We start from the raw sequence: 24,364 nt of genomic DNA on the forward strand, positions 1-24,364 counted from the left end.
CACCTCATCTTTAAATGCTGGAAGATCTATGCGAATTACCTCATTTTGTGGGAAAATAAAAACTTTGAAATGTACTCATGTATTTTTCTTCATAAAATTAGCAAAGGAATGCAAGCAACATGACATTTTATAATTTTTATTCAAAGAAATACATTTGCACACTTAGATCACATTGGCATTCTTCACCTGTAGAATAAACAAAAAGAAAAAAGACCATTGAGGGTCTGGGGTCTTTTTTCTCCAAGTGTTTTAACAAAGACAAATGACACTCAAATCTCTTTTATTGAAATTTCTGATTGAAAAAAAAAAGAAATCCTCCTCACCTTAGAGATCGGGACATCACCTATAAAATAAGAGGGGGGTTAGTAAATTGCAACTTTAGTCAATAAAATAATGTAAGATTTGAATGTTTTGACTTGGATACATTACAATATAACCTGGAAATAAGCTGCTTCCGGTAGCCAGCGCAATCGCATTTCGATCTTAATCCATATGAAATATATATGCGTCTGCTGAAATAGTGCGTGCTTTGTGTGCCTAAAATACAGAAATAGCACTCGTTACTGACACTGCGGTGTAAGAAACGACGCGCCAAATAGGCGTGAAAATACGGTATTAACCTCAGAGCAGAGTTCAGACGATGCATCATCTTCGAGTGGGCAACCTGGGAAGATCAAGTGGGCAACCTGGGAAGATCAAGTGGGCAACCTGGGAAGATCACCTGGTCCTCCAGGGTCTGGACATCACCATGGACCTGGTGCATGGAAAAAAATAGAGCAAAAGTTATCATATACAGAGACTGGAGATTCAACAGATAGGTTTAGGTGTTTTTTTTTGGGGGGGGGGGGGGGGGGGGGTGTAATTAGTATTACCTTGATACCTTGGCCCAGTCTCCTCTCCCCTCAAGGGTGTGCATGGTTCTGGACACGGGAATAGCTGCAGCTTGATTTAAACAAGCTATTTGGGAAGTACAAACAATTATTACAGGAAAGAGAAATCTTCAAGTAAATGATCAAGATAAAGAATGAAAATAAGTTAGTGAGTGCTCGGTGCTAATTTCCCCTTTCCAGACAAAGCGATTCAATATACAGACTGATGTAAAAAAACTAGTAGAAAGTCGGCCTGACAATTTTGGTATCAATGATTTTTGTTTAAAACAGAATTACAAATCGGAAAAGGGCGTTTAGCAATCGCAGTGAAAACTATCATGACATACAACACACCTTCACCTGGCAAACTGTCCGTTGATATCTCGGCTTTGTTTGATAAGATGAAAAGTCTTCCCCCACGACCCAATAATGGAGAGAATACTGACAAAATACTTTTGAAGTCAAATGTCGTGAGGCTAATGCTAAGCTAGTTAGTGACATGCCAAGGAGCCCATACTTCAAATGTCGACGGTGTGTTCGACCTGGCATTAAACTAACAGATTTGTTGGCGTTTTGGCTCAATTGATTCCTAAAAAAATCTCCCGGTAGGGTGTTAAAAACGCACATAGGCCAGTAAATTGCTCTAGTCTAGGGCTTACCTCGTTTGGATGCTAGTCGTTCGACCGACGGCATGGAAATGACTACGCCAAGGGGCGCGATGCTGCGCATGTGCATAATTTAAGCACCTGCGTCACCAATGGGCGTAACCACGCCCATAGGAGGTGATTTGTCCTCCCGACTCAATGACCATGTTTGGAAGATGACGTACTATAGTCGCCATTTTTGTAGTTTGATGCTGTAAAAGAGTGCGTTCGTTTTTTTTTTTTAATATAAAAAGCCTTACTTTGCATGGTCATTTAAAAAAAATAAAAAGCCTTACTATACATGGTCATTTTTTTAAGAAAAAAGCCTTACTATAAATGGTCATTTTTTACAAATTAAAAAGCCTTACTATATACTATGTCGTATTTTATAAAAATAAAAATTTAAAGAAATAACTTACAATTTTATTGATGATTTCATCTTAATTTTGAAGAAAAAACCAACCAAAAATTGAATACTAGCACCTGTCAATCAATCAATCAGACAATGACTCATCTTGTTCTTTTATTCATCGCACCCTTTGCATCATTAGCGCTGCTCAATTAAGGAAACATTAAAATAGCACATCTTATTTTGATTTCTGGAGGAATCCTTTCACAAAAAGTACGGTCGACATTCACAAAAGCGGGAAAGTCGGCAGGCCTCTTGGCTCAAAAAGGACAGCAACTTCAAACGGGGACGTAAACGCCATTTACAACTGCTCCGACGCCAATAACACGCCGACCTTTAAGATTGTCCGCTCAACCAGCCCAACCCGAGTCGAAGTGCAAAAGTTGGGTGGCGCAAAACAAAACAAAAACAACCCAAAAAAGCAATTACATTCATCTAAATGGACACAAATGAAGGCCGACGAATCAAACGAGGATGGCCATCCGACGCCATACGAGATACGATCACGGGCTTTCAATAGATTTTTACGGCACACCATATGATGATACATTTCTACCAAAACTTTTCCGCGGAATGTACACTAGGAATGAAATGTCTGAACGTGACACCATGGCGTCCGCTAAACTAAAACAGGGACACTTTAATACGTTAATACAAATTCAGACTATGTCGTGGAAACTTTGGCTTCCAATAGGTCAATGCATGCAGCCCCAAAAAATAAATAAAAAAATAATAATAATAACAAAAAAAAGGGGGACTCGGGATCAGATTTTTTTGTTGCTCAGGGCTGACGGTTTCCGTACATTAGCGGAACGATGAAGACGGAGATGTCATCGCCCGATCCCAAGCGCTCGTTGGTGATCCTCCAGCCTCGATCTCGCAGCACGCCACGCGCTCGCATCACTAAATCTTGGGCCGCCATTGAGTACCTAGCGGGTAAGAAAAAATTACAGGCAGGTCAATAAATCACCATGGCGACGCTTTAATCAACGGCAAGAAATGTATCCGTCTGAAAGTGGCTTCGTTTTGATTAAAAAAAAGTCCATTGAATTGAATGCTTTTACCATTTGAGGAAGTATAATGAGATTTAAAGCTTCACAATAAAGTGCACCAATAACAACAAACCAAAAAAACAAATCATCAACAACAAGTAGGGAAGTGCACAAATAACAACAGCAAACTAACAAATAATCAGTACCGTATTTTCACGACTATAAGGCGCACATTAAAGTCTTGAATTTTCTCCGAAATAGACAGGGCGCCTTATAATCCAGTGCGCCTTATATATGGACCGATACTAAAATTGTTATCACGATAAAATAAATCAGTCGATAGAGTACACCATCCTCTACAGCTTTCACAACTACGGCAAGCAGCCCCCGACTCTACTATTTTCCCCGTAGAAAAAGTACTGCGCAGTGACTGCTGGGATATGTAGTTCTTTTGTCAATACACCCAATGGACTGTGGCCTGGCAATCGGCATCAACACAGCTTTACGAAGCATGGACGCTAGCTATTTGAAAAGTTGGTAGCCCGCCATAATAGGAATACAAAACTAATTCTTTTGTTTTTAGTTCATTTCTATGGGAAATGTTTGTTTGAGTTACGAGAAAATCGACATACGAGCTCAGTCTCGGAACGCATTAAGCTCGTATCTCGAGGTACCACTGTATATAAAATATTTACTTTTGAAAAAATAAAAAAAAATTAGTAAAAAAAACGCTAATAATTACACCCCCCAAAAAACCCTAAAAAATATAAAAAGTCCAACCTGTGAAGGTCATCCGGATCGCAATTGGCCAGGAAAGTAGACACGGCTTCTGCAACTTCTAGGTTGGACAGAACGTCCCAGAGTCCGTCGGTGCCCATCACCATGACGTCGTCTGCGCCGTGCTCGTACTGCGTGAGGTTGTAGACCTTCACCTGCAAAATGACCCGCGTTCTTTCCCCAAGGCTGGCCGACCGACCTTTGGGGTCGCTGGCTTCTTACCTCGGGAAGGCAGGACAGAAAGGGCTTGATGTAGATGTTGGAGTCGTGAACTCTCAGGTCGTGGTCGCCCAGACCGCGCGTCACGCCGATGGTCGCTAGCACCCTCGCCTGGGAAATCCAACCCATCGGTCAGACTACATGGTACTTGGACCATTCGCCGAAAGACGTTTGGCCGACGGACGTGATTTTTTTTGGGGGAGGGGGGGCGGGGGTACAATTTGAATTGTTATGAACTGGAGTTGTCGAGCAAACCTTTTTCCCTTCGCCGTATATGAGCGGAAACTTGAGGTCTTCGTCCTCGATGGTCTTATACGCCCTGTTTTTCCAGAGAGGCGAGTTGAGGTTAAAAATTGGACGTGGTTCAGAAGCGACGACGTGGCCCACCATCCGTTCATGGTGAAGTCCCTGTAGAGCATTCGCTTTCCCACCTCCTTCCGTTGGACCCTCCGTGGGAATTCCAGATGCGTGAACTCGTTGCCCAATAAGTGCGGCTGCATGAAACCCTACAAACATTGATAGATTGCTTAAAAGTAAGTCAGATGAGAAAATAGACTCATTTGTAGTTTACAGTGGTACCTCGATATACGAGTGGCCCGACATACGAGAAATTTGAGATACGAGTCAAATTTCGGGCAAATATTTATCTTGAGATATGAGACAAATTTTGATATACGCGAGAAGCTGCTCATAAGAACATCATGGCCACTGACTCTCTCCCCACAACTCCCTCGTTGTAATGTCTCTGGTCGCAACTCCCTCTTTGTAATGTCTCTGAGAGCACTGGGCGGAGCGTTGCATTTTTTCAGTGTTTTTTTCCCCGTTAGTCAGTGCGAATGGCGAGGCGATCGCTAATACGAGAGTTATATACTACTTCTCGTTGGCAAGTAGTCGTGCGTTATCCTATTGTGAGGACATTTGTATGCATCATTTTCAGAATATTTTGAAGGGAATACAAACTCAAACAACCCTCGATATTGACTGAAATTCAGTGTGGAGGCGGGGCAAATAGACCCAACCCGGCCGGGAGAAGAAAGGTATCAAAATGTCAAACAAAATTAGAAATAAGTTTAGTGTTGGGTTAGATTAAATTTATTTTTGAGTGTCTGCATCGTAATCCAAGTTCATTTAAATTTGTTTATGTTATGTTACGAGCGCGTTTCCATGCAAAAAGTCTCCCCCCCCTCACTCCCCCTCTCTCTACCCTCCGCAAAATCCGTCTAATTTTAGTTCTATTAAACACATTTTATTACTATTAAACCACTAGTTATGTGTTACTTTGTTAATAGATGGCGAATTAGAAGAAAGAAAACATTTTTTCCAATCCAATATCCTGTTTTGGGTGTTTTTTCAGAGGGTTGGAACGAATGAATTTGTTTTTCGTTCATTTCAACGGGAAACGTTCGTTTGAGTTACGAGAAAATCGACATAAGAGCTCAGTCCCGGAACGAATTAAGCTCGTATCTCGAGGTACCACTTTATATCCCTTGAAAAAAAAAAAGTTGTACCAGGAACTGCAGCCTCTGTCGCTCCGATTCTGGCGTGAATTCTGTAGACATCGGAACTATCTCGTTGTTCCTGATAATTATGGCTCTGTCCAAAAAACACAACAAAAAAATGACGTTTGAATCAAAAAGTCGATTGTTTACGACGGCCTGCGAATGCGCGCTGACCTGCTGTCGCCTGCGTTTCCCACGTACAGCTTCCCCAGCATGTAGACGGCGGCGAGCGCCGTGCATCCTCCCGTGATGTCATATCCTTGCTTTTCTCTCTCGATTTGCGCGTCCTGCGCCCCCCCCAAAAAATCAAAAAACGAATTCCGTCGGTGAGAACAGCGGCGCCAGACCTCATAGGAACGTACCATCTCTTTGAAGGCGTTCTCCACCGCTCCGATCACCAAGCTCTCGTGCCGGACCTTCTTCTCGGTGAAAAAACGCGGCTGGGGCGGCGTGCCGCCGGGCGAGGCTGGCGCCCCGGCCGCGCTCCGCAGCGACGCCGCCCGCGTCAGCGAGCGTTGGCCGCCCGGCGCGTTGCCCTGCGAGGAGAGGTCGTCGGGGGGCTCCTCGCCGAGGATGGTCGGCGGCGGAGACGTCAGGTTGTGTAAGATCTCCATGACGGCCTGCAGCTGGCAAGCAATGTGGTGCTGGAGCAGGCGGGAGCCTACTACGGCGGCGCCGGAACCGGCGTGGCCGTCGAACAAGGCCCAGTAGTGGAACACGAGCCCCTCGTTTTCCTGGAAATGCAATTGGTCCAACAATAAGTACAGTGGTACCTCGACATACGAGTGCCCCGACATAGGAGCAATTTGAGATAAGAGTCAAATTTTGGGCAGATATTTATCTTGAGATATGAGACACATTTTGATATACGAGCAGACAGCGGACACGAGATGCTGCTCATAAGAACATCATGGCCACTGTCTCTCTCCCCGCAACTCCCTCTTGTAATGTCTCTGGTCGCAACTCCCTCTTTGTAATGTCTCTGTGAGCACTGGGCGGAGCGTTGCATTTTTTCAGTGTTTTTTTTCCCCGTTAGTCAGTGCGAATGGCGAGGCAATCGCTAATACGAGAGTTACATATACTACTTCTGGTTGGCAAGTGGGCGTACGTTATCCTATTGTGAGGACATTTGTGTGCATCATTTTGGAAATATTTTGAAGGGAATACAAACTGGAAACAACCCTCGATATTGACTGAAAGTCAGTGTGGAGGCGGGGCAAAAAGACCCAACCTAGGAGAAGTTGGGTTGAGAAGTTGAGAAGAAAGGTATCAAAATTTAAAACAAAATTCGAATTAAGTTTAGTTTTATAATATTAAACACATTTCAGTACTATTAAAACACTAGTTATTTGTTACTTTGTTAATAGATGGCGAATTACAACAAATCAAAATGTTTTTCCAATCCAATATCCTGTTTTGGGTGTTTTTTCAGAGGGTTGGAACAAATTAATTAGTTTTTAGTTCATTTCAATGGGAAACGTTCGTTTGAGTGACGAGAAAATCGACATACGAGCTCAGTCCCGGAACGCATTAAGCCCGTATCTCGAGGTACCACTGTACTTTTTATCCAAAAACGAGGTGTCTCAAAATACGTCAAATACAAAATGGAATGAATGCACTAAACTGTGTGGCATCCCCCAGGGCTCAATTCTCATCCCATTGTTCTTCTCCATCTTGTCCAGCCTTTGGCTCACTGCCCATTTTTTATTGACCGGCAGGCAGCAAGTGATGAAAATATCAGTGAACATACAACTCCACACAGGAAGGTGCAGACCTGGGATCCAACCCTCGATCTCAGAACAGCGAGGCCAAAACGTTAACCACTTCTCCACCGGGCTACCCTTTTTTGTTATTGAAAAAAAAAAAGCAGACCTCTCCGAGCTTGTTTTGATCCAGGCGAAGCCCCGGACCCTCGCCGTTGGGCAGGGAGTTCCGCCTCTTGGCCGTAGGGGTCTTGCTCGGCGTGGAAGGTGGGCAATAGCTCATCGGCCTTCGCCGTACCACCACCACTTCGCAGCACGCCTGATCCTCGTTCAGAGCGCTCTTTCCGGCGTTAATCACTCTGGAGGGGGAAAAAAAACAAACATTTATGCTAATATTCGTGTTGCTCGGAGGTCTAAAGCGAGAGAGAGCGATCAAAGTGATGTTCCTATCAGACATCTTTGGAAGACAAATTAGCATGACTATTTTTAGACGCGACTATGGGATGTTTTCTAGCATCTGACTCACAGATGCGTGGGGCCGAAGCGACAATATAAGCACGGTTATGTAATGCCGACATCATTGTCGGACGGACGAATGAAGCCAAGACTTTGGCTGTCATTGCAAATCCTTTGGATTTGAGGGTAAATGTGAACTCTGCTATCTGAGACTGACAATTTGCCCCCTTGTGATTGCGCATGTGCTGTGCTAGTTAGGAAAGGAAGAGTTTTTCACCCCTTTAATGCAGTGGCGGTCCGTGCATTTTCTCGTAGCGCCTTCAACGGGTAAAATCCACTTCCTAGCAGCATTTAATGATTATATACAAATACTGGAGCTTTTCAGACATTACAACCGGGCCAGGAGGTGATTTTCCCAGGAAAAGATAGCGATGAATGTCAATGGCATACCGGCAAACATTGCCCGAAAATGGGGTAAAATCCAGTCAAAAACAGCATTTATTGATTAAATACAAATACTGGAACTTTTTAGACATCAGAACCGGGCCGAGTATCATTTTCCCGGGAAAAAGACAGCGATGAACGTCGATACGTCCATATACGTCGATGCGTCCATACGGAAAACGGCAAAAATTGCACTAAAATGGGGTAAAATCCACTTCCTAGCAGCATTTAGTGATTAAATACAAACACTGGAGCTTAGAACTTGGCCCACAATTGAAATATTATTTAGGAATATAGCCTTATTTTACTCACCAAAAATCATTTTTAACTGTACACAATATCCATCCTCCTTATTTTCTATCGCCATCGAAGCTAATGCTGAAAGTCGAGCCTGTCCTGTCGTATTTCTGGCATAGTCCGTCTTGAAAATGGCTTTAAATCAACACAACAATATATTTGCTTGTGCAGCCCGCTCCAAATACAGTTTGGTAGCTCTGGCTAATGACTAACCAATCATAGTTGGAGAAAGCGATGACATATCCCTACGCCTGCGACAATGCATTGTGGTGTTGCCAACTCAAAATCTGATTGGTTAAAGCAACAGTCTTATCGACGCTTGTTTAAAGCGGTAGAGCCCGCAGAAGTGATTGTGAAGGCCTTGAGGCAGATTTCTGACCCTGGCAACAAATAATGGCTGAAATGTGATTGGTTAAATGCTTCAATATGAAAACACTCATCTGGGAGCAGTGCAACCAGGGGGAAAGCAATGAAAGGAAGCTAACAGACAATTTGGAATTATTTAATAAGTATTGATGGACAAAATATAGTATATGATTCAGATATTTCTTTGGCCAGCAGAGAAGGCCTTAAAGTTTAATGCCATTTCATGCACGCCCAATGACGTGCAGTGGGAGTGAAGGGCGACCGACGACGACGCATCGGGGAACACAACAGGTGCACCTTTGAGACACGCCAAGAGCTGCGCATGCGCCATCCTTGGCTCATTGTATGTACAAATATATACGTAGTACGTAGAGTTAGTATACTCTATCCCTCAAAGCAAAGATAGAAGACCCCGTTTGACGACGGAAGACTTACTCGGCGTATCCGGTGGCCCACGGTAATCTCCTGCTCTCCCTCAGGATGAGGATGGGCCGGGCGATGTGGTCCGCCGAGCACTCGATCTCGTCCGCCGAGAGTCCGAGGAACTCCGGCCTCATGTAGGGGAATTTGAGCGGCAGGTCCGAACCGGGGCTCCCGCCCGGGCCGGAACCGCCACCGCCGCCGCTGCCTCCGCCCCCGGCGATGATCCCACCCATCAAGCCGGCGACGGCAGACTTGACCCGGGTGAGCATGCTGTTGGCGGTGCGTCTCGGTGGAGTGTCCGGCGGCGGCCGGTGCGCGGCGCCGCGGCTCCCTTTCCCCGGATTGCCCCCCACCTCGTCCGCGCTGCTCGACGGGAGAAAGAGGCCGCGCGATGTGTCGCTCACTGCCGCATGGAAGGCGAGGGAAGAGCGGCTAGGATGGCTTAGGGGAAGCCGTCGGGCGCACCTCCATGGAAAACCGGAGACAGCATCCCCGGGCGTTCGGGGAAGCGGAATTAGCGGATCACGTGACGCCGCCGTAAAGCCACGCTGTAAAAAATGCCCCCCTCTGCTTTTAGTGACGTCATGCGCCAGCACACGTAATGGACGTGAAAAATTCCATTTCACCCCGAAAGACATCACAACGAAGGATTCTTCTCGCTAATAACAAAGTGTCTTCTACACAAATAAATCGACGGCTCTCCTCGTTCCAATGGATTGGACGTGGTGGTTTTATTTTTGGGTCATTTTTTTCAGCGTGCAGAGGATGAGGACTTTACAGGTTGAAGATAAATCCTCGTAAATGTTGCGTCCAGATGGACGGACGTTTGGATGTGGTCAGACATTTGACCAATAATTCTAAAGAAATCTGTCATTTGCACCCCTTTTAAAAAACACAGGATTTAACCTGTTGCTCCATACTGGGAATATATTTTTATTTAAAAAAAAACCAATCCTGATAATATAATAATATAAAATATACATAGTAGACTAATCTATCTATCAATATTTGTATCATAACTTGAAAAATAGTCTTTTAGAAAGGCTTAACCATTTATTTGTGCCATTACGTCATGTTCACAACATGCTGCAATACACTCTGCATCCTGACAGAGGGTGCCATTTTCACGGTATGGCACAATGCCACTTATCAGATAAAGGAAATACATACTAGTATATAGTGATAATAAAAAGATGCCAAACTAGCTACAGGGCAAAAAATGTGATTCAGATATGTCTTATGCCAGCAGAGAAGGCCCTGACGGCCCGCCACTGGATGGTCAACATAACTTGATTTAAATAGAATGTGTTAATGTCATACTTAAACAAGTTTACTTGGGTTTTTATCAAAACACATTACAAGGAAGCAGGTGCGATTGCCAACAACTCAAACATGAAAAATAAACAATGTGCTATTTTCTTATCACTATTCAACGTCAGTGTATTATTTTCTTCAATCATAAGTAAAGTATGCTACTTCCTCATTGAATTTCAGTCACATGGAGCTCTTATGATGAGTGATAATTTTTATTCAAGGTGACAAAGCGAAAAAATATGCTCTGTGTAAATGTAGTCTAGAATGTTTTTTTTTTTTAATATACATGTACGTACTACAGTTCAGAGGTCCTGAGGTCAACAGGTTTTTTTTGTCTGAATGTTTGTCTCGATTATACCACAAGGTCACAAATCAAGGGAGTTAAACTCGCAAATTTTGTTTTACAATATGAAACAGAAGCGATGGTTTTAGAAAGCCCCCCCCTCTTGGAACACTTGGTATGCACCATTTCCGGAAGTGATGCGCTCTTTGGCGTCTTAAACATTAGCCCAAACTCTTTTTTTTCAGGCATCGACACCGACAACAACTTTTTCTTTCTCCCTATTTCAAATTTAAATAACGCTAGCATCGACTCACATCGACATACAATGTTTCCGAAAACGAAACATTATCGAAATCCGTTTCTGCAGTAAGTATGTATTTGACAAAATATCGTTTGGTTAACTTGAAGCAGAAGTTCAGGCCTCACGTGTTTGTTAAATGCAGGTTAATGATACAGTAGCCCTGTCTCGCTACTTCGTCTTCATCAACGGCAGAGGGCGCTGTCGTCAGCTGTGACACCTTGATTAAATACTTAAGGTAGTACGTCATTTTTTTTGTCTCCTTATGTGTTGATTTCATTCACTGTTTTATGCATGATACTAAAATAGTAATAGTAATTGAAATGAACAATGAACCATATGATGGCTGTTTGTCTAAACTTCTATTAAATTTACTATATTTTCCAGTATAATGTGCTGGTTCACCAATAGTGTTATGGTATACGCGTGTAATGCGTATTGGTAACCACTTAAACTAAAATAGTGTGCCATTCCGCTACAGATTGAGAAAAATACTCATAAACACGCACAATTTTATTCTCGCACGGATGGTTTAAACATGCGCAATTGTGTTTTGAGAGGAAAAATGCTAACTGAAATAAGTGCGTGTGCTGCTAGCTACTAATGCTAAAAATTATGATAAAACATTCATTTTTTTAAGATATATGTATATATTAACCTACCGTGCACACCAATTGAGTAAATCCTTTGTTTTGTCTGTTTTTATGCTTTGTCTTATCCTTGAAGTCTATTTAAAAAATGTTTTCCTCTTTTACTGCTAGTTTGATACTCTCCACACGAGGGCGTTGTGGACCAAGCTTTGCTTTAACTAGACAAATAGAAGCCATAAATGTATTTTTTTTTTTTACCAGTCTGGGATTATTTACAAATTGAATACAAACTAAACTAATCTAATCCATATTTTCTTTGTTCTGCTCAGTTTAAGGTGCCTGTTTGAATCCAGTGATGGGGTATTTCAATTGTACTTATCATGCTTTTTTTTCAGACTGACCTGCAATTAAAAAGCTCTTTTATCTTTCAAAGGTTCATTTTTGGAACGCTATTCTTTTTCTGCCTCTGATGTTGCCAAAGATTGAAATGCTTTACAGATCAAAGCAGGTTAGCGAGACAATTCTGTAGTAAAGTTCTTTGGAACGATGCTGGTAATCTCGGGCCTTCAGGTGGAGCTTTTGTGCACGGCTCCATCAGTTGGTCTATCTGTAAGCCCACACCGAGGGAAAGAATGACAAAAACACAGGCCAGAGACAACAGGCAGGGATGAGCTAATCCTTGTTGTGGAGAATTCCAGACATTCCTACAGGGTGTTGTTCCCGGGCGAGTTAATCTGCGAGTGGGGCTCGCGTCCGGGCTTTGCACTAAACAAACCTTTTAGGACGACGGCGAGTGGAAATTTGATGTCAAACATTACTGAGAAGGCACTCTTACCCTCAGGTATGCACGGAAAGACGCACTACTGACAGGAGGAACGTAAGGGGACTGGGTGAAAGGTTCAAGGTTAAAAGAGAAACAACTGGAGGACTAGAAATCCTCTGGTGCCCAGTACTTAACATTTTTACTGATATTTTTATGTGTGATTTAAAAAAAAAAATCAAAAATGTTTTCCCCCTGTGACTTTTGTCTGGTTTTGTGAATGTCTGCTAATATACGCTCGCTAAATACAGAGAATTTCCTTTTTGTTTGGTTATGTCCACTGGGTTAGCGTTAGCGACTGTGCTAGCGATAGTTTAGAATATTATTTCATTTTTTAAAATCAAGAGTTTAACTCTTATTTTGATCAAAATTGTCCAAGTTGGAGTTTATTTGGTGGGAAAATCAATATTTAAGATGTCAGTCCTTAGCATCAGCGCTGCATTTAGATTCTGACAGTCTTTTTGTCAACTGGGTTAGCATTAGCAACTGTGCTAGCGATACAGTTTAGAATGTTATTTCTTTTTAAAAAAAATCTAGTTTAACTGTTATTTTGATCAAAAGTGTCCAGGTTGGAGTTTATTTGGAGGAAAAAAATCAATATTTAAGACGTCAGTCCTTAGCATCAGCGCTACATTTAGATTCTGACACTCTTTTTTTGTTCAATCCAGGAACTTTCAACTCTACATTTCCGACTTTATTGGCAAGCCAGCCAGGACTCCTTAAATTTGCCAAACGTGGAAAAAAAGGAAAAATGTTGAGATCCCTCGAAGAAAAAGTCCAGCACAACCTGGTAGGTCCCGTTGACAAAAAAAACGGTAAAGCTCCCTAACACACACATACACACATGCACAGAGGCCCCTTTGTTCCTTTATGAGTCATTGTAGAAAAGAGCACAGTTGTAAACAGTCCAAATCAGTCCATTAGGCCCCGAGGTGCCGGAGCGGTTCGGCGTTGACTGTGTATCCGGAACCAAAACGGCAAGCTTGAGTCATCAATAAACAGAACAGTGGGATGAGTGTGTGGTGGGTTGGGAAGAGGGGTTCGGGGGTGTGGGGGGGGTGATAATAGAAGGCAGAGACAGGAGGAGTTTCAGGGTTTAGGGAGGGATAATGGCGCAGAGTAGCACGATGATCTCACGCCTTTCCCAGCTGGGAAACGAGGCCTTTTCCGTGGAATGTGAGTTCGATGGCAAGATGACGGAAAAGCAACATTTGTAGCGTAAAGCACGGGTATCAAACACAAGGTCTGGGTGGCGGCTAAATTTTGTGTGGCCTGTTGAAGTGGATGATGTGCGCTGATTTCATGTTTTTTGCTAAAATGAAATTTGATGACATCTTCTGTAGTAAGCAATGTCAGGTGCTTAAGTACTTGAATTGTCTACAAAATTCATACGTTGTGTCAGTCAAAATGATCCAATTTGAACTTGAACAAAATCATGTGCGGTCGATTGGTCGCGGTCTTTTGGTTGCCCCGACCGCGACAACGGGCGACCAAAAGACTGGCGACCAAAAGACTGGCGACCAAAAGACTGGCGACCAAAAGACCGGCGACCAAAAGACCGGCGACAAAACAAAGTAAAACAACACGGTCTACGCATCAATAAAAGCCAACAATGGCCATGAGCAGTTTCACTGAGCTGACATGTGCGTGTAGAAGAGTTTGTATGTACATACGTTGTCCTTTTTAAGAAGCTACGTCAGTCGGTTATTTTAGCTTTTTTTTAAAATATATTTTTAGATTTTACAAAATGATTTTTGAACTAAAAACACAGAAAAAATGGATTAAAAAATGACAATTATTGATTTAAAAGGGAGAAAATCAGGAAATTTAATATACATCTATACTCTTGATTTTAATTTGATCCTAAAACAGAAAGTCGGCACTCATGATTTACTTTCCCGGGCCACACAAAATGATGCGGCGGGCCAGATTTGGCCCCCAGGCCGCCACTTTGACACATGTGCGCTACAGATTTCCAATAAGCGGGCATAATCAACTGTAACCTTTTCCTGCTTTTTAATTAGCCGCAATCGCCGTTTTTGGCAAATGTGAATAGCCTTAAGGAGTGCCGCAGTTAGCCCCATTGTACACCACGTCGACCTCTGACCCCGCGTGACCCCTGCGTGCGCCCGATCCATTGCGGTCACCCCCACCCATCTTCTTTGCTTGTGTTTGTTGTCACAATAAGGCCACGTGATTCCGCAGCAAGAAAGTAGGCCCCCGTTTAGCCCCTTTACAAACAAAAACACACATGCACACGTGGGAAGCAACCCGAGACCCTTGCTGCTCCCGTCACCAAGGTAAGGACACGTGCCGATCGGCCAGCTGCGGTGGTCCCATCGGCCACGAGGGCAGGTGGAGAAAAAAAAGGCCTCTAAAGATCTCAAAACAATAGCAAAAGCAGCAGTGGGAACACAAGTGGGAGCAAACTCAGCACATGTATTGTTTCCCACAGACAATATAGCCAAGGGGGGATTCAAAATGTCACTTTCAATGCCAAAATGTCATTACAAATACCTTTTAATGTTTACTTACAACCTTACCGGGTTATCTCGCGGGTGTGCAATGTATGGCTTGTGGGCTTTGTCTATCCAAGAATGTTAATGTAGCAGTACCAAGTGATGTTTTGCCATAAAGTTGATACAATTATTATTTGAAAATGTTTTTTTTCCCTGACGTAGCGTCAATGTACTTCGGTGTACTCACCCCCCCAAATTTTTGTGAATTTATTTTAAAGGAGCAATACATACAGTGGTACCTCGAGATACGTGCTTAATTCGTTCCGGGACTGAGCTTGTATGTCGATATTCTCGTCACTTGAATGAACGTTTCCCATTGAACTGAACTAAAAACAAATTAATTCGTTCCAACCCTCTGAAAAAACACCAAAAACAGGATATTGGATTGGATTTTTTTTAATTTCTTCTAATTAGCCATCTATTTACAAAGTAAAACATAACTAGTGGTTTAATATTATTAAAGTGTGTTTAATAAAACTAAAATTAGACAGATTTTGGCTGTTTGCCCCGCCTCCAAACTGACTTTCACTATCGATGGCCTGTTTGCTTTTGTATTCCCTTCAAAATATTCAGAAAATGATGCAAACAAATGTCCACACAATAGGATAACGCACAACCACTTGTCAACGAGTAGTATATATAACTCGTATTAGCGATCGCCTCGCCATTCGCAATGACTAACGGGAATAACTGAAAAAATGCAACACTCCGCCCAGTGCTCGTAGATATCTGTTATACACGAAAGAGATGTGACAAAAAAGACTGCGCTAAAATCATAAACAGCCTCTCATGTCTTGGCTACCTGGCTTTCTCGCATCTCGAAATTTGTCTCGTATCTAGAGATAATTATTTGCTCCAAATTTGACTCGTATCTCAAAATCCTCGTATGTCGGGGTGCTCGTATGTCGAGGTACCACTGTATTTCAAAACCACAGAACCGCAAATTTAGGGCAAAAATCCCCCCAACATTTTCCGATTCCATATTGATGATGCTCACTACTTTTACACCGTTTGAATGCTTGTGAATCATAGAAAAATATATATCTAGCTCATGTACATACATATACACGAGCATATGTAGCCATCGCTCATTACCCTGGCCTTGTCGGAATGGCACTGGCATTTCTTCGGTAAATTGCAGCGAAGCAAAGCATTGTTTTTCTGCGGGGATCCACATCGTACATTGCCTTTGATCATCTCAGCATATCCATACGGTTGGCCTATATTCTCATACCTATGTGCGAGACCCCACGGGAATTGCATTGTGTTGCAATCGTGACGCTCGTTCGTGTACCACCACCCACCAAGTCGCCATTCCTTGAATTATTATTGTCACCTGAGGGCCTGCATTTGGCCCGTAGTGGCCCTTAGACCTTTCCAAAGCGAGTTTCCCCGGGGAGCGAACAGCTGCCCCCTCGCGCATATGCCCCGGTTGCGCGGCCGTGGAACGCATGGCTCCGGGAAGTATTATATCTAGTGGAAACGCCACGCGGATGCGATGCTCAAACCCCAGTGGGGAGCGCTTTGTAATTATAGAACAATCCCCTGAAGGGCCTTGGACCGGCCGGCCCATTAATGCCACAGCACTGATGGACTGTCGGTAGTTCTCATTTCGGAGGTGCAGCCAGCGTTGAAGGGCTAACGGAGGCCTGACTGGAACACCATCATCAGCCATGCCAACGTTGTGCTAGCATTTTCCTTCCGATTGTTGACATAGGAGAGCCATTTGGGCCGGAGGTTCGAAAGTCAGTAAGGGAGAAGCATGTCAACTGTCAGCAATGATATTATCTGATTTTCTTGTCGGACTTTGTATTTGAAGAGGGCTTTACTTCACTGATGTGTCCTTTTAAGGTCCAGTGATATACCATTGGAGAGTGCATAGCAAATGATGGAGCTTCAGCGTGTAGCACTTGCATTCTTAAGACTTTATCCTCCTTCACCGTAGTGCTCAAAACATCTTTCGTCTTTTCATTGCTCCATGTTCAACAACAACATACTTATCATTGCAGACTGTGATTTTGAGTCGGACAACTTTTCTCATCAATGCCATAATCTACCGAAGCCTGTCAAGTGCAGAAATGTGTGCAATTTTAGAACTGGTTTGAACTATAGTGTGGTCAATTTTCATTTTTCCCCCTAAACTTCTGTCTCGTACGGTGTTTGTAAGGTTTTTTGGGGGTTTGTAAGGGGAATCATAGTCATTTATAAGGGCAGTTATCGGCAGAGGTTGACAGGTATGCCTTACTAAGAAAAAAAAAAGAAATTTGACTCGTATCTCGAATTGCTCGTATGTCGGGGTGCTCGTATGTCGAGGTACCACTGTATGTACATTGCGCAAGCTTAAAGGGATTTCTTTTCACCGTGTAATAAATGGAGGAGGGAGGGAGGAAAATGGCGGGAGAGGTGGCTGGAGTGCATGTGCGATGTTGGTGGTTGTGGCTGTGGTGGTGGTGGGGGGTCAGAAATCAGAGAGCAGATGGCAGACAGTACTTGCTCCCCCACAACTCCCCACCGCCTCCCTCAGCTCAGTGGGTTATGGAGTATGGGCAATTAACGACAGAATCCTCCCCCACCCCCAACACGTGCCTGTCACTGAGGACCACTCTATCCATTCCGCCTTTCAACATCACCCCTTGCGCTTTTGCTCTCCCATTAGCGACGCCACAGACAGGTGCAAGCTAGCTTGACTCCTGTCAATCAAAAACACACCGACACCACATACAATACAGTGTGGCGGACTGGTAAAATGTGCTGCACGTGCGTGGAAAGCCACAGGCCGCTTCCCTCAACATTTTTTTTTTCCTGGAAGGCAAGACTTTCCAGGCTTCCCAGCGACCAATAATAAGCCTTCTATCGTCCCCCCCCCCAAACCAATCTGTCTTTTCCACTACCCATCCTTTGCTTTTTTTTTTCTCCCTCCATTTTTTTTAGTGGCGAAGGCTGCAGTGTACAACCTGTGATTAGAATAATACCACAAAATGGGGAAGGGAATTTATGGAGAAGCGGCATGGGAATGCTGAAGAGTTGACGCCAAAGTGAAATGCAAAGGAATTTAGTGGTATGTTCACATACACATGGACATGGGGTCCTTTAGTCGCCACCCAGTTTTGTTCCCACACTGACGACGTCACCTGAAAAAAGTTGGATTTTGCAGTTGATGCCAATCAAAATACAAACTGTAATACATTGAAACAAAGCTCTACTACTTACCATTATTGTTGAGATGAGGATAGAGAGTTAGGCTTTTCAAAACGGGAAAACGCAAAACACATCAACATTGGAACCTGAAGCATATGTGTAACCTGATTCGTTACATGACTGTCCTTATTTTTAGCATACTTACATAAGGTAAAAAATCAAGCACGTTAGGTTCAATCATCTTTCTGAAAGAACTTTAGCATTAGTAGACATCCAATCCATTTAGTGTGGGAAGGTTGGCAGCCAATAAATGGAGTTAGTTTTGAACAATTCAATGCAAGTCAATATTGCATTCACCCTGAAAATACAAGTACAGTGGTCCCTCGAGATACGAGCTTAATTCGTTCCGGGACTGAGCTCGTATGTCGTTTTTCTCGTAAATCAAACGAACGTTTCCCATAGAAATGAACTAAAAACAAATATATACGTTCCAACCCTCTGAAAAAATGACTAACGGGAAAAAAAACACTGAAAAAATGCAACGCTCCGCCCAGTGCTCGCAGAGACATTACAAAGAGGGAGTTGCGGGGAGAGAGACGGTGGCCATGATGTTCTTATGAGCAGAGCTCTTGCGTCCACTGTCTGCTTATATATCAAAATTTGTCTGGTATCTCAAGATAAATATTTGCCCAAAATGTTACTCGCATCTCGAATTCCTCGTATGTCGGCCACTCGTATGCTGATTGTTTTTTGACAAACCGTGCCTGCAGTTTTTCCCCTCTACTAGTGGTTAAAGGACTGTTTAAGCACCAGGACCTTTTAAAAATGTAAAATCCAATTTATACCCAGCTCTCCATTGTATACTCTGTGAAAAATATACAGTACAGATTCCCAATCAAATCTATATCGCTGATTGGCTCCAGCCTATGCGCAAGCATGCACCTTTCCATTGGCACATTTTGGGTCCTCCGCTAGCCACCAGGCTCCACACATGACAGTGGGTTACTGTGGAAAGCCCTTTTCAGACATAAATAAACCATTATAAATGCTCAGCTGTTCAACAGGGGTTCACAAACAGGCAGCATGTATAGACTTTCCATTTAAGGCCCGACGTCCACTGGCAAAAGAGGCGCTCGAGGGAGCCAAAACGGGGGGGAACAGTAACTAACTGTGTATAACGAGACAGAGAGCAAAGAGAAATATTAGAGAAATGAACACCGGAGGATTAAAAAGCGGCATTTATATTTTTGCAAGGCGACGGTAGTAATAAACACCCGTAGGAACGTTTTATTGATATGATGTGTTAACTGGCCTTCGTAATCACGGTTATTAGTTTCATGAATCCGATTTAAAGCTCAAAGTGAGTGAAAATGTCGAACAAATGATGTCCTTGACCTACGTTTCCATCTTTATGTGCCCCGTCCGCCATTAAGTCGCCTTTGCGCCATAGATCCAGTTTAGCTAGTGCATAGTGCTTGTCTGTGTTTGTGCGCCGGTTGGGGAGATCTTTGCCTTTTTGACAACGTTTGCTAGCCCTCCCACTGAAAACAAAAACTCTTTGAAGGTGGTGCTTGAAAAACAAACTTCTCCTAATAATGCTCGTTGGAACGAATTAATTTGTTTTTAATTCATTTCAGTTACGAGAAAATCGACATACGAGCTCAGTCCCGGAACGAATTAAGCTCGTATCTCGAGGTACCACTGTACCGTTGAAATGGATTTGATGTCTGCAACTGTCCATTGTCAGTGAAAGAGTTTACCAGTAGTTTCTTATTGGGGACTTCATCCATCTTAAACTCTGTTTTCTGTAAGAGAAAGGCTCATTTTTTGCCTTGTTCACGTTCAGATTTCCTTTTAAACACAGCGGGGCAACCCGGGAGGGATCCCCCATCGCTAATCGCGTATACCCACATGCACGCACGCACGCCACGAATGCACAGTGGCGTTCTGTCAGCATCGCAGACTGTCTGTCTCCTCGTCGATCCAGCGGTGACTGTAACTAGGTGTAATGGCCAGCCTGTGGTTAGTCACTCTATAGGCCTATTCACAAAACGCTCCGTGCCCCTTGTGTACACACACACACACACACAACCACACAACATGTGTGCGGGCAAACACACGCAGTGTTTACAATGGTGAGTTTGCCCAAGCTGCTAATTGAAACATATTTCTTTTTCAATCCTAAAGAGCAGAGGGCATCCCTATTTTTCTGGAGAGCGTGTCAACAGCAAGGGTCTACCTTGGCTGGGGGCCAAAAGCATTACTAGCCGCTCTGGATAACGTGCCAATTTTGTAGAACGGGAGCCAATCCAATGAAAAGGAGAGGCTTTTCGCCAAATGGCGCACTTTTCCAAAATACAGTGGTGCCTCGACATACGAGTGCCCCGATATGCTCATAAGAACATCATGGCCACTGTCTCTCTCCCCGCAACTCCCTCGTGTAATGTCTCTGGTCGCAACTCCCTCTTTGTAATGTCTCTGCGAGCACTTTTCCAGTATTTTTTTTCCCGTTAGTCAGTGCAAATGGCAAGGCGATCGCTAATACGAGTTATATAGACCACTTCTCGTTGGCAAGTGGTCGTGCGTTATCCTATCGTGAGGACATTTGTGTGCATCATTTTGGGAATATTTTGAAGGGAATACAAACTCAAACAACCCTCGATATTGACTGAAAGTCAGTGTGGAGGCGGAGCAAAAAGAGCCAATCCGGGAGAAGAAAGGTCTCGAAATGGCAAACTAAATTAGAATTATGTTTAGTGTTAGGTTCGATTAAACTTATTTTTGAGTGTCTGCATCGTAATCCAAGTTCATTTAAATTTGTTTATGTTATGTTACGAGCGCGTTGCCATGCAAAAAGTCTCCCCTCTCTCTCTACCCTCCGCAAAATCTTAGTTTTATTAAACACATTTTAGTTCTATTAAACACATTTTAGTATAATATTAAACCACTAGTTATGTATTAGTTTGTTAATAGATGGCGAATTAGAACAAATCAAACATTTTTTTCCAATCCAATATCCTGTTTTTGTTGTTTTTTCAGAGGGTTGGAACGAGTTAATTTGTTTTTAGTTCATTTCAATGGGAAACGTTCATTTGAGTGACGAGAAAATCGACATACAAGCTCACTCCCGGAACGCATTAAGCTCGTATATCAAGGTACCACTGTAATGCGAATGAGATGGTCGACGGCAGTGATCTTTTTCGGGCATCTCACTACATTTTCGGATCTTGGATTCCGTTAAATCAGAAGGAAATTGTCACCGTTCTAATTGGACAGCTCCGTGCTAAACTTCGACCTCGCGTGAGCTCGCTAACCAACCCTGCCGTTTGGCCTCCCTTGTTTTAATCCTTTCATATTCTTCCGCTCCACTACATATTTTTTTTTTTTTACCTCTCAGGTCACAGCAGGACAAATGCAAATGATACTTGCGCTCTCCACCGCCTCGACCCCAATCGCACTCTCTACTCCAGTTCTGTCGGGACCTCATTTGTGGTGCCCTGACCCAGAAAAAAACCCTAGTTTAATGGAGAAGGGATTTAAATTAATAAAAAGGGATAAAAACCAGGTCAGGCCAGGTCAAGGCGGCTACATTTGTCTTTTTTGTTGTTGTTGTTTTTTGGTTCGGCTAGCATAAACTCTGAGATTGTCTTCAGTACTTGCAGACAGTAAGAGAAGTCAAATTAAACCTTTTATTTTTCTTATGAGGACATCTAGTATCCCGGATTTCTAGGTAGTCAAGGTTTATCTGTAGAAACAGTGCAGAAATTCACTTTGAGTGCCATTTAAGGGGATTTTATAATAGCTTCTTTCTTTAATATAACCTTTTAGACGTTTATTACTACCATTATGTTCTTTGGCAATAATATGTTTTGGTCATTATGCACCTTTTTAAAATGAAAATACAGAACACAGTGATGAAGTCAGGCCACTTTTGGTTTAAAAAAAAAAATGAAGCTCCTCACTTTGTGGTACAGTGGTACCTCGAGATACGAACTTAATGCGTTCCGAGACTGAGCTCGTATGTCGATATTCTCGTAACTCAAACGAACGTTTCCCATTGAAATGAACTAAAAACTAATTAATTCGTTCCAACCCTCTGAAAAAACACCAAAAACAGGACATTGGATTGGTAAAAATGTTTGATTTGTTCAAATTCGCCATCTATTAAGTAACACATAACTAGTGGTTTAATATTACTAAAATGTGTTTAATAGTACTAAAATTTGACGGATTTCGAAGGGGGGGAGAGAAAGAGAGACGGACAGAGAAGGAGGGGCTTTTTGCACCGCAACACGCTCGTAAAATAACATAAATAACTTTAAATGAACTTGGATTACGATGCAGACACACAAATGTTTAATCGAACCTAACACTAAACTTAATTCTAATTTTGTTTGACATTTTGATACCTTCTCCCGGGTTGGCTCTGTTTGCCCCGCCTCCACCCTGACTTTCAGATGCAACCTATCGAGGGCTGTTTGCTTTTGTATTCCCTTCAAAATATTCCCAAAATAATGCACACAAATGTCCTCACAATAGGATAATGCACGACCACTTGCCAACGAGAAGTAGTATATACGGTATTCGCACTGACGAACGGGGAAAAAAAACACTGGAAAAAATGCAACGCTCCGCCCAGTGCTCACAGAGACATTACAAAGTGGGAGTTACGACCAGAGACTTTACACGAGGGAGTTGCGGGGAGAGAGCCAGTGTCCATGATGTTCTTATGAGCAGCATCTCACGTCCGCTGTCTGCTCGTATATCAAAATTTGTCTCGTATCTCAAGAGAAATATTTGCTCCAAATTTGACTCGTATCTCAAATTGCTCGTATGTCGAGGTACCACTGTATATAAGTTTCACCAGCATCTTGCATTGAGTGTGAGCGAATATTTCTGCCTTTCCTGTTACCTTTCCTCGGTCAAACAAAAGAAGCCATCTGTAGCCTTTGTCATGGAGGGGATAAACCCAAGTCAATCCGGGCCTCTGGGGACTGATCTGTCCTTCTAATCCTATTTGGAGAGCCCAATTCTTAAGATTCGTCCAAAAGTATGGACTGATAATATGAAAGGCCTTGAGAGCACTTGAGTTTGACTTTTGACAGGGACGAAGTATGTGTGCGTTTATGTGCGCACGTGCGATGCGGCTCTCTGTTATTGTTTTGGTCTGACGGCGCCCCCGTCACCCGATTCTTCTCAAGCGCGTCCCTACTCTCTCGCACATACACACAAACGCCCCATGGCGTCAGCTGCTGACTGCGAGGAAAAAGGCAAATAGACAAGATGAGACGTTCATAATAGTGGAATTAATAACAAATAGATAGCAGGGAAAGCAGGTGTCTGTCCTGGGAAACAGCCTGATATGATCCACTTCAAGAAATATTGACTTCAAACTGGGAGGAGGGACAAAAACATGCTCACACACTGGCCAACTTTTAGTGGATCGAAAACACAGTTACGTTTTAGAGGACTGTTGAAAAGACTGTACAGTGGTACCTCGACATACGAGCTTAATGCGTTCCGAGACTGAGCTCGTATGTCGATTTTCTCGTAACTCAAACGAACGTTTCCCATTTAAATGAACTAAAAACAAATTAATTTGTTCCAACCCTCTGAAAAAACACCAAAACAGGATGTTGAATTGGAAAAAATGTTTTATTTGTTCTTATTCGCCATCTATTAACAAAGTAACACTAATTAGTGGTTTAATATTACTAAAATGTGTTTAATAGTACTAAAATTATACAGATTCCGAAGGGGGGAGAGAGAGACGGACAGAGAGAGGGGGGAAGGGGAGGGGCTTTTTGCACTCTTAACGTAACATAAACAAATTTAAATGAACTTGCATTACGATGCAGACACTCAAAAATATGTTTAATCGAACCTAACACTAAAATTAATTGTAATTTAGTTTGACATTTTGATGCCTTTCTTCTCCCGGGTTGGCTCTTTTTGCCCCGCCTCCACACTGACTTTCAGCCAATATCGATGTTTTTTTGAGTTTGTATTCCCTTCAAAATATTCCCAAAATGATGCACACAAATGTCCTCACAATAGTCGTGCGTTATCCTATTGTGAGGAATGAATAAATAGTGAGACCCAGAAAAAAAAAATCCAGTGACTAGGCAGGCGAATCTATATTTAAAATACTTTTTAAGCATGTATTTCACACAAATCTTGTATTTTTTTTGTGTACAAATGTAATATGGCATTGGCGCCAAGTTCCACACTGCCCCACCTGGTTCTGGTTATTTAAAAAAAGCGTTTTCAGCAATTGTACATGGCACTGCGACCGATGAGATAT

General features: G+C 42.9%; 2 protein-coding genes and 1 long non-coding RNA gene across 10 annotated transcripts in view; 1 reads left to right on the top strand and 2 right to left on the bottom strand.

Annotated features, from left to right (window-relative positions):
- Positions 1-120: 120 nt before the first annotated feature.
- LOC144069034 (uncharacterized) lies at positions 121-1,613 on the bottom strand. Of its 6 annotated transcripts, none has more exons than XR_013298371.1 (6): positions 1,529-1,613; positions 873-957; positions 621-754; positions 438-537; positions 324-343; positions 121-186 (listed from the first exon to the last, which is right to left on the bottom strand). It is a non-coding gene; the product is annotated as an uncharacterized LOC144069034 (long non-coding RNA). The 6 variants fall into 6 exon arrangements; XR_013298369.1 differs by having other exon boundaries at positions 430-537; XR_013298372.1 differs by lacking the exon at positions 324-343.
- A 410-nt stretch (positions 1,614-2,023) lies between these two features.
- Positions 2,024-9,646, bottom strand: LOC144068882 (protein phosphatase 1H-like). The gene is made up of 10 exons (XM_077593788.1): positions 9,111-9,646; positions 7,282-7,471; positions 5,772-6,143; positions 5,584-5,696; positions 5,419-5,503; positions 4,298-4,416; positions 4,166-4,229; positions 3,914-4,021; positions 3,695-3,846; positions 2,024-2,851 (listed from the first exon to the last, which is right to left on the bottom strand). Exons 1-10 carry the CDS (start codon positions 9,365-9,367, stop codon positions 2,704-2,706), a joined length of 1,608 nt encoding a protein of 535 aa, XP_077449914.1. The 5' UTR covers positions 9,368-9,646; the 3' UTR covers positions 2,024-2,703.
- Positions 9,647-10,929: 1,283 nt separating this feature from the next.
- LOC144068885 (uncharacterized) overlaps positions 10,930-24,364 on the top strand; it is an 85,984-nt gene continuing 72,549 nt past the window's right edge. For 2 of the 3 annotated variants that reach the window (XR_013298327.1, XR_013298328.1), the window contains exons 1-3: positions 10,930-11,061; positions 11,139-11,231; positions 13,072-13,193. Coding sequence is in view for 1 of the 3 variants with exons in the window: in XM_077593792.1 (XP_077449918.1) it covers positions 12,388-12,424; positions 13,072-13,193 (159 nt within the window). In the remaining 2 variants the exon portion in view is untranslated. Of the gene's footprint in view, positions 11,062-11,138; positions 11,232-11,838; positions 12,425-13,071; positions 13,194-24,364 lie in introns of those variants that run through there. The other variant, XM_077593792.1, reaches the window with a different exon arrangement.

The sequence above is a fragment of the Stigmatopora argus genome, chromosome 23 (assembly GCF_051989625.1).
Source record: "Stigmatopora argus isolate UIUO_Sarg chromosome 23, RoL_Sarg_1.0, whole genome shotgun sequence".
NCBI classification, from domain to species: Eukaryota; Metazoa; Chordata; class Actinopteri; order Syngnathiformes; family Syngnathidae; genus Stigmatopora; species Stigmatopora argus.

Bases quoted from the DNA above. Each gene is read 5' to 3' on its own strand.
- LOC144068882 (XM_077593788.1), bottom strand. From the start codon at position 9,367: ATGCTCACCCGGGTCAAGTCTGCCGTCGCCGGCTTGATGGGTGGGATC. The intron at 5,504-5,583 runs GTCAGCGCGCAT...TTTTTTGGACAG, and splicing joins GGAAACGCAGGCGACAGCAG to AGCCATAATTATCAGGAACA. The intron at 2,852-3,694 runs GTTGGACTTTTT...CTTACCCGCTAG, and splicing joins GATCCGGATGACCTTCACAG to GTACTCAATGGCGGCCCAAG.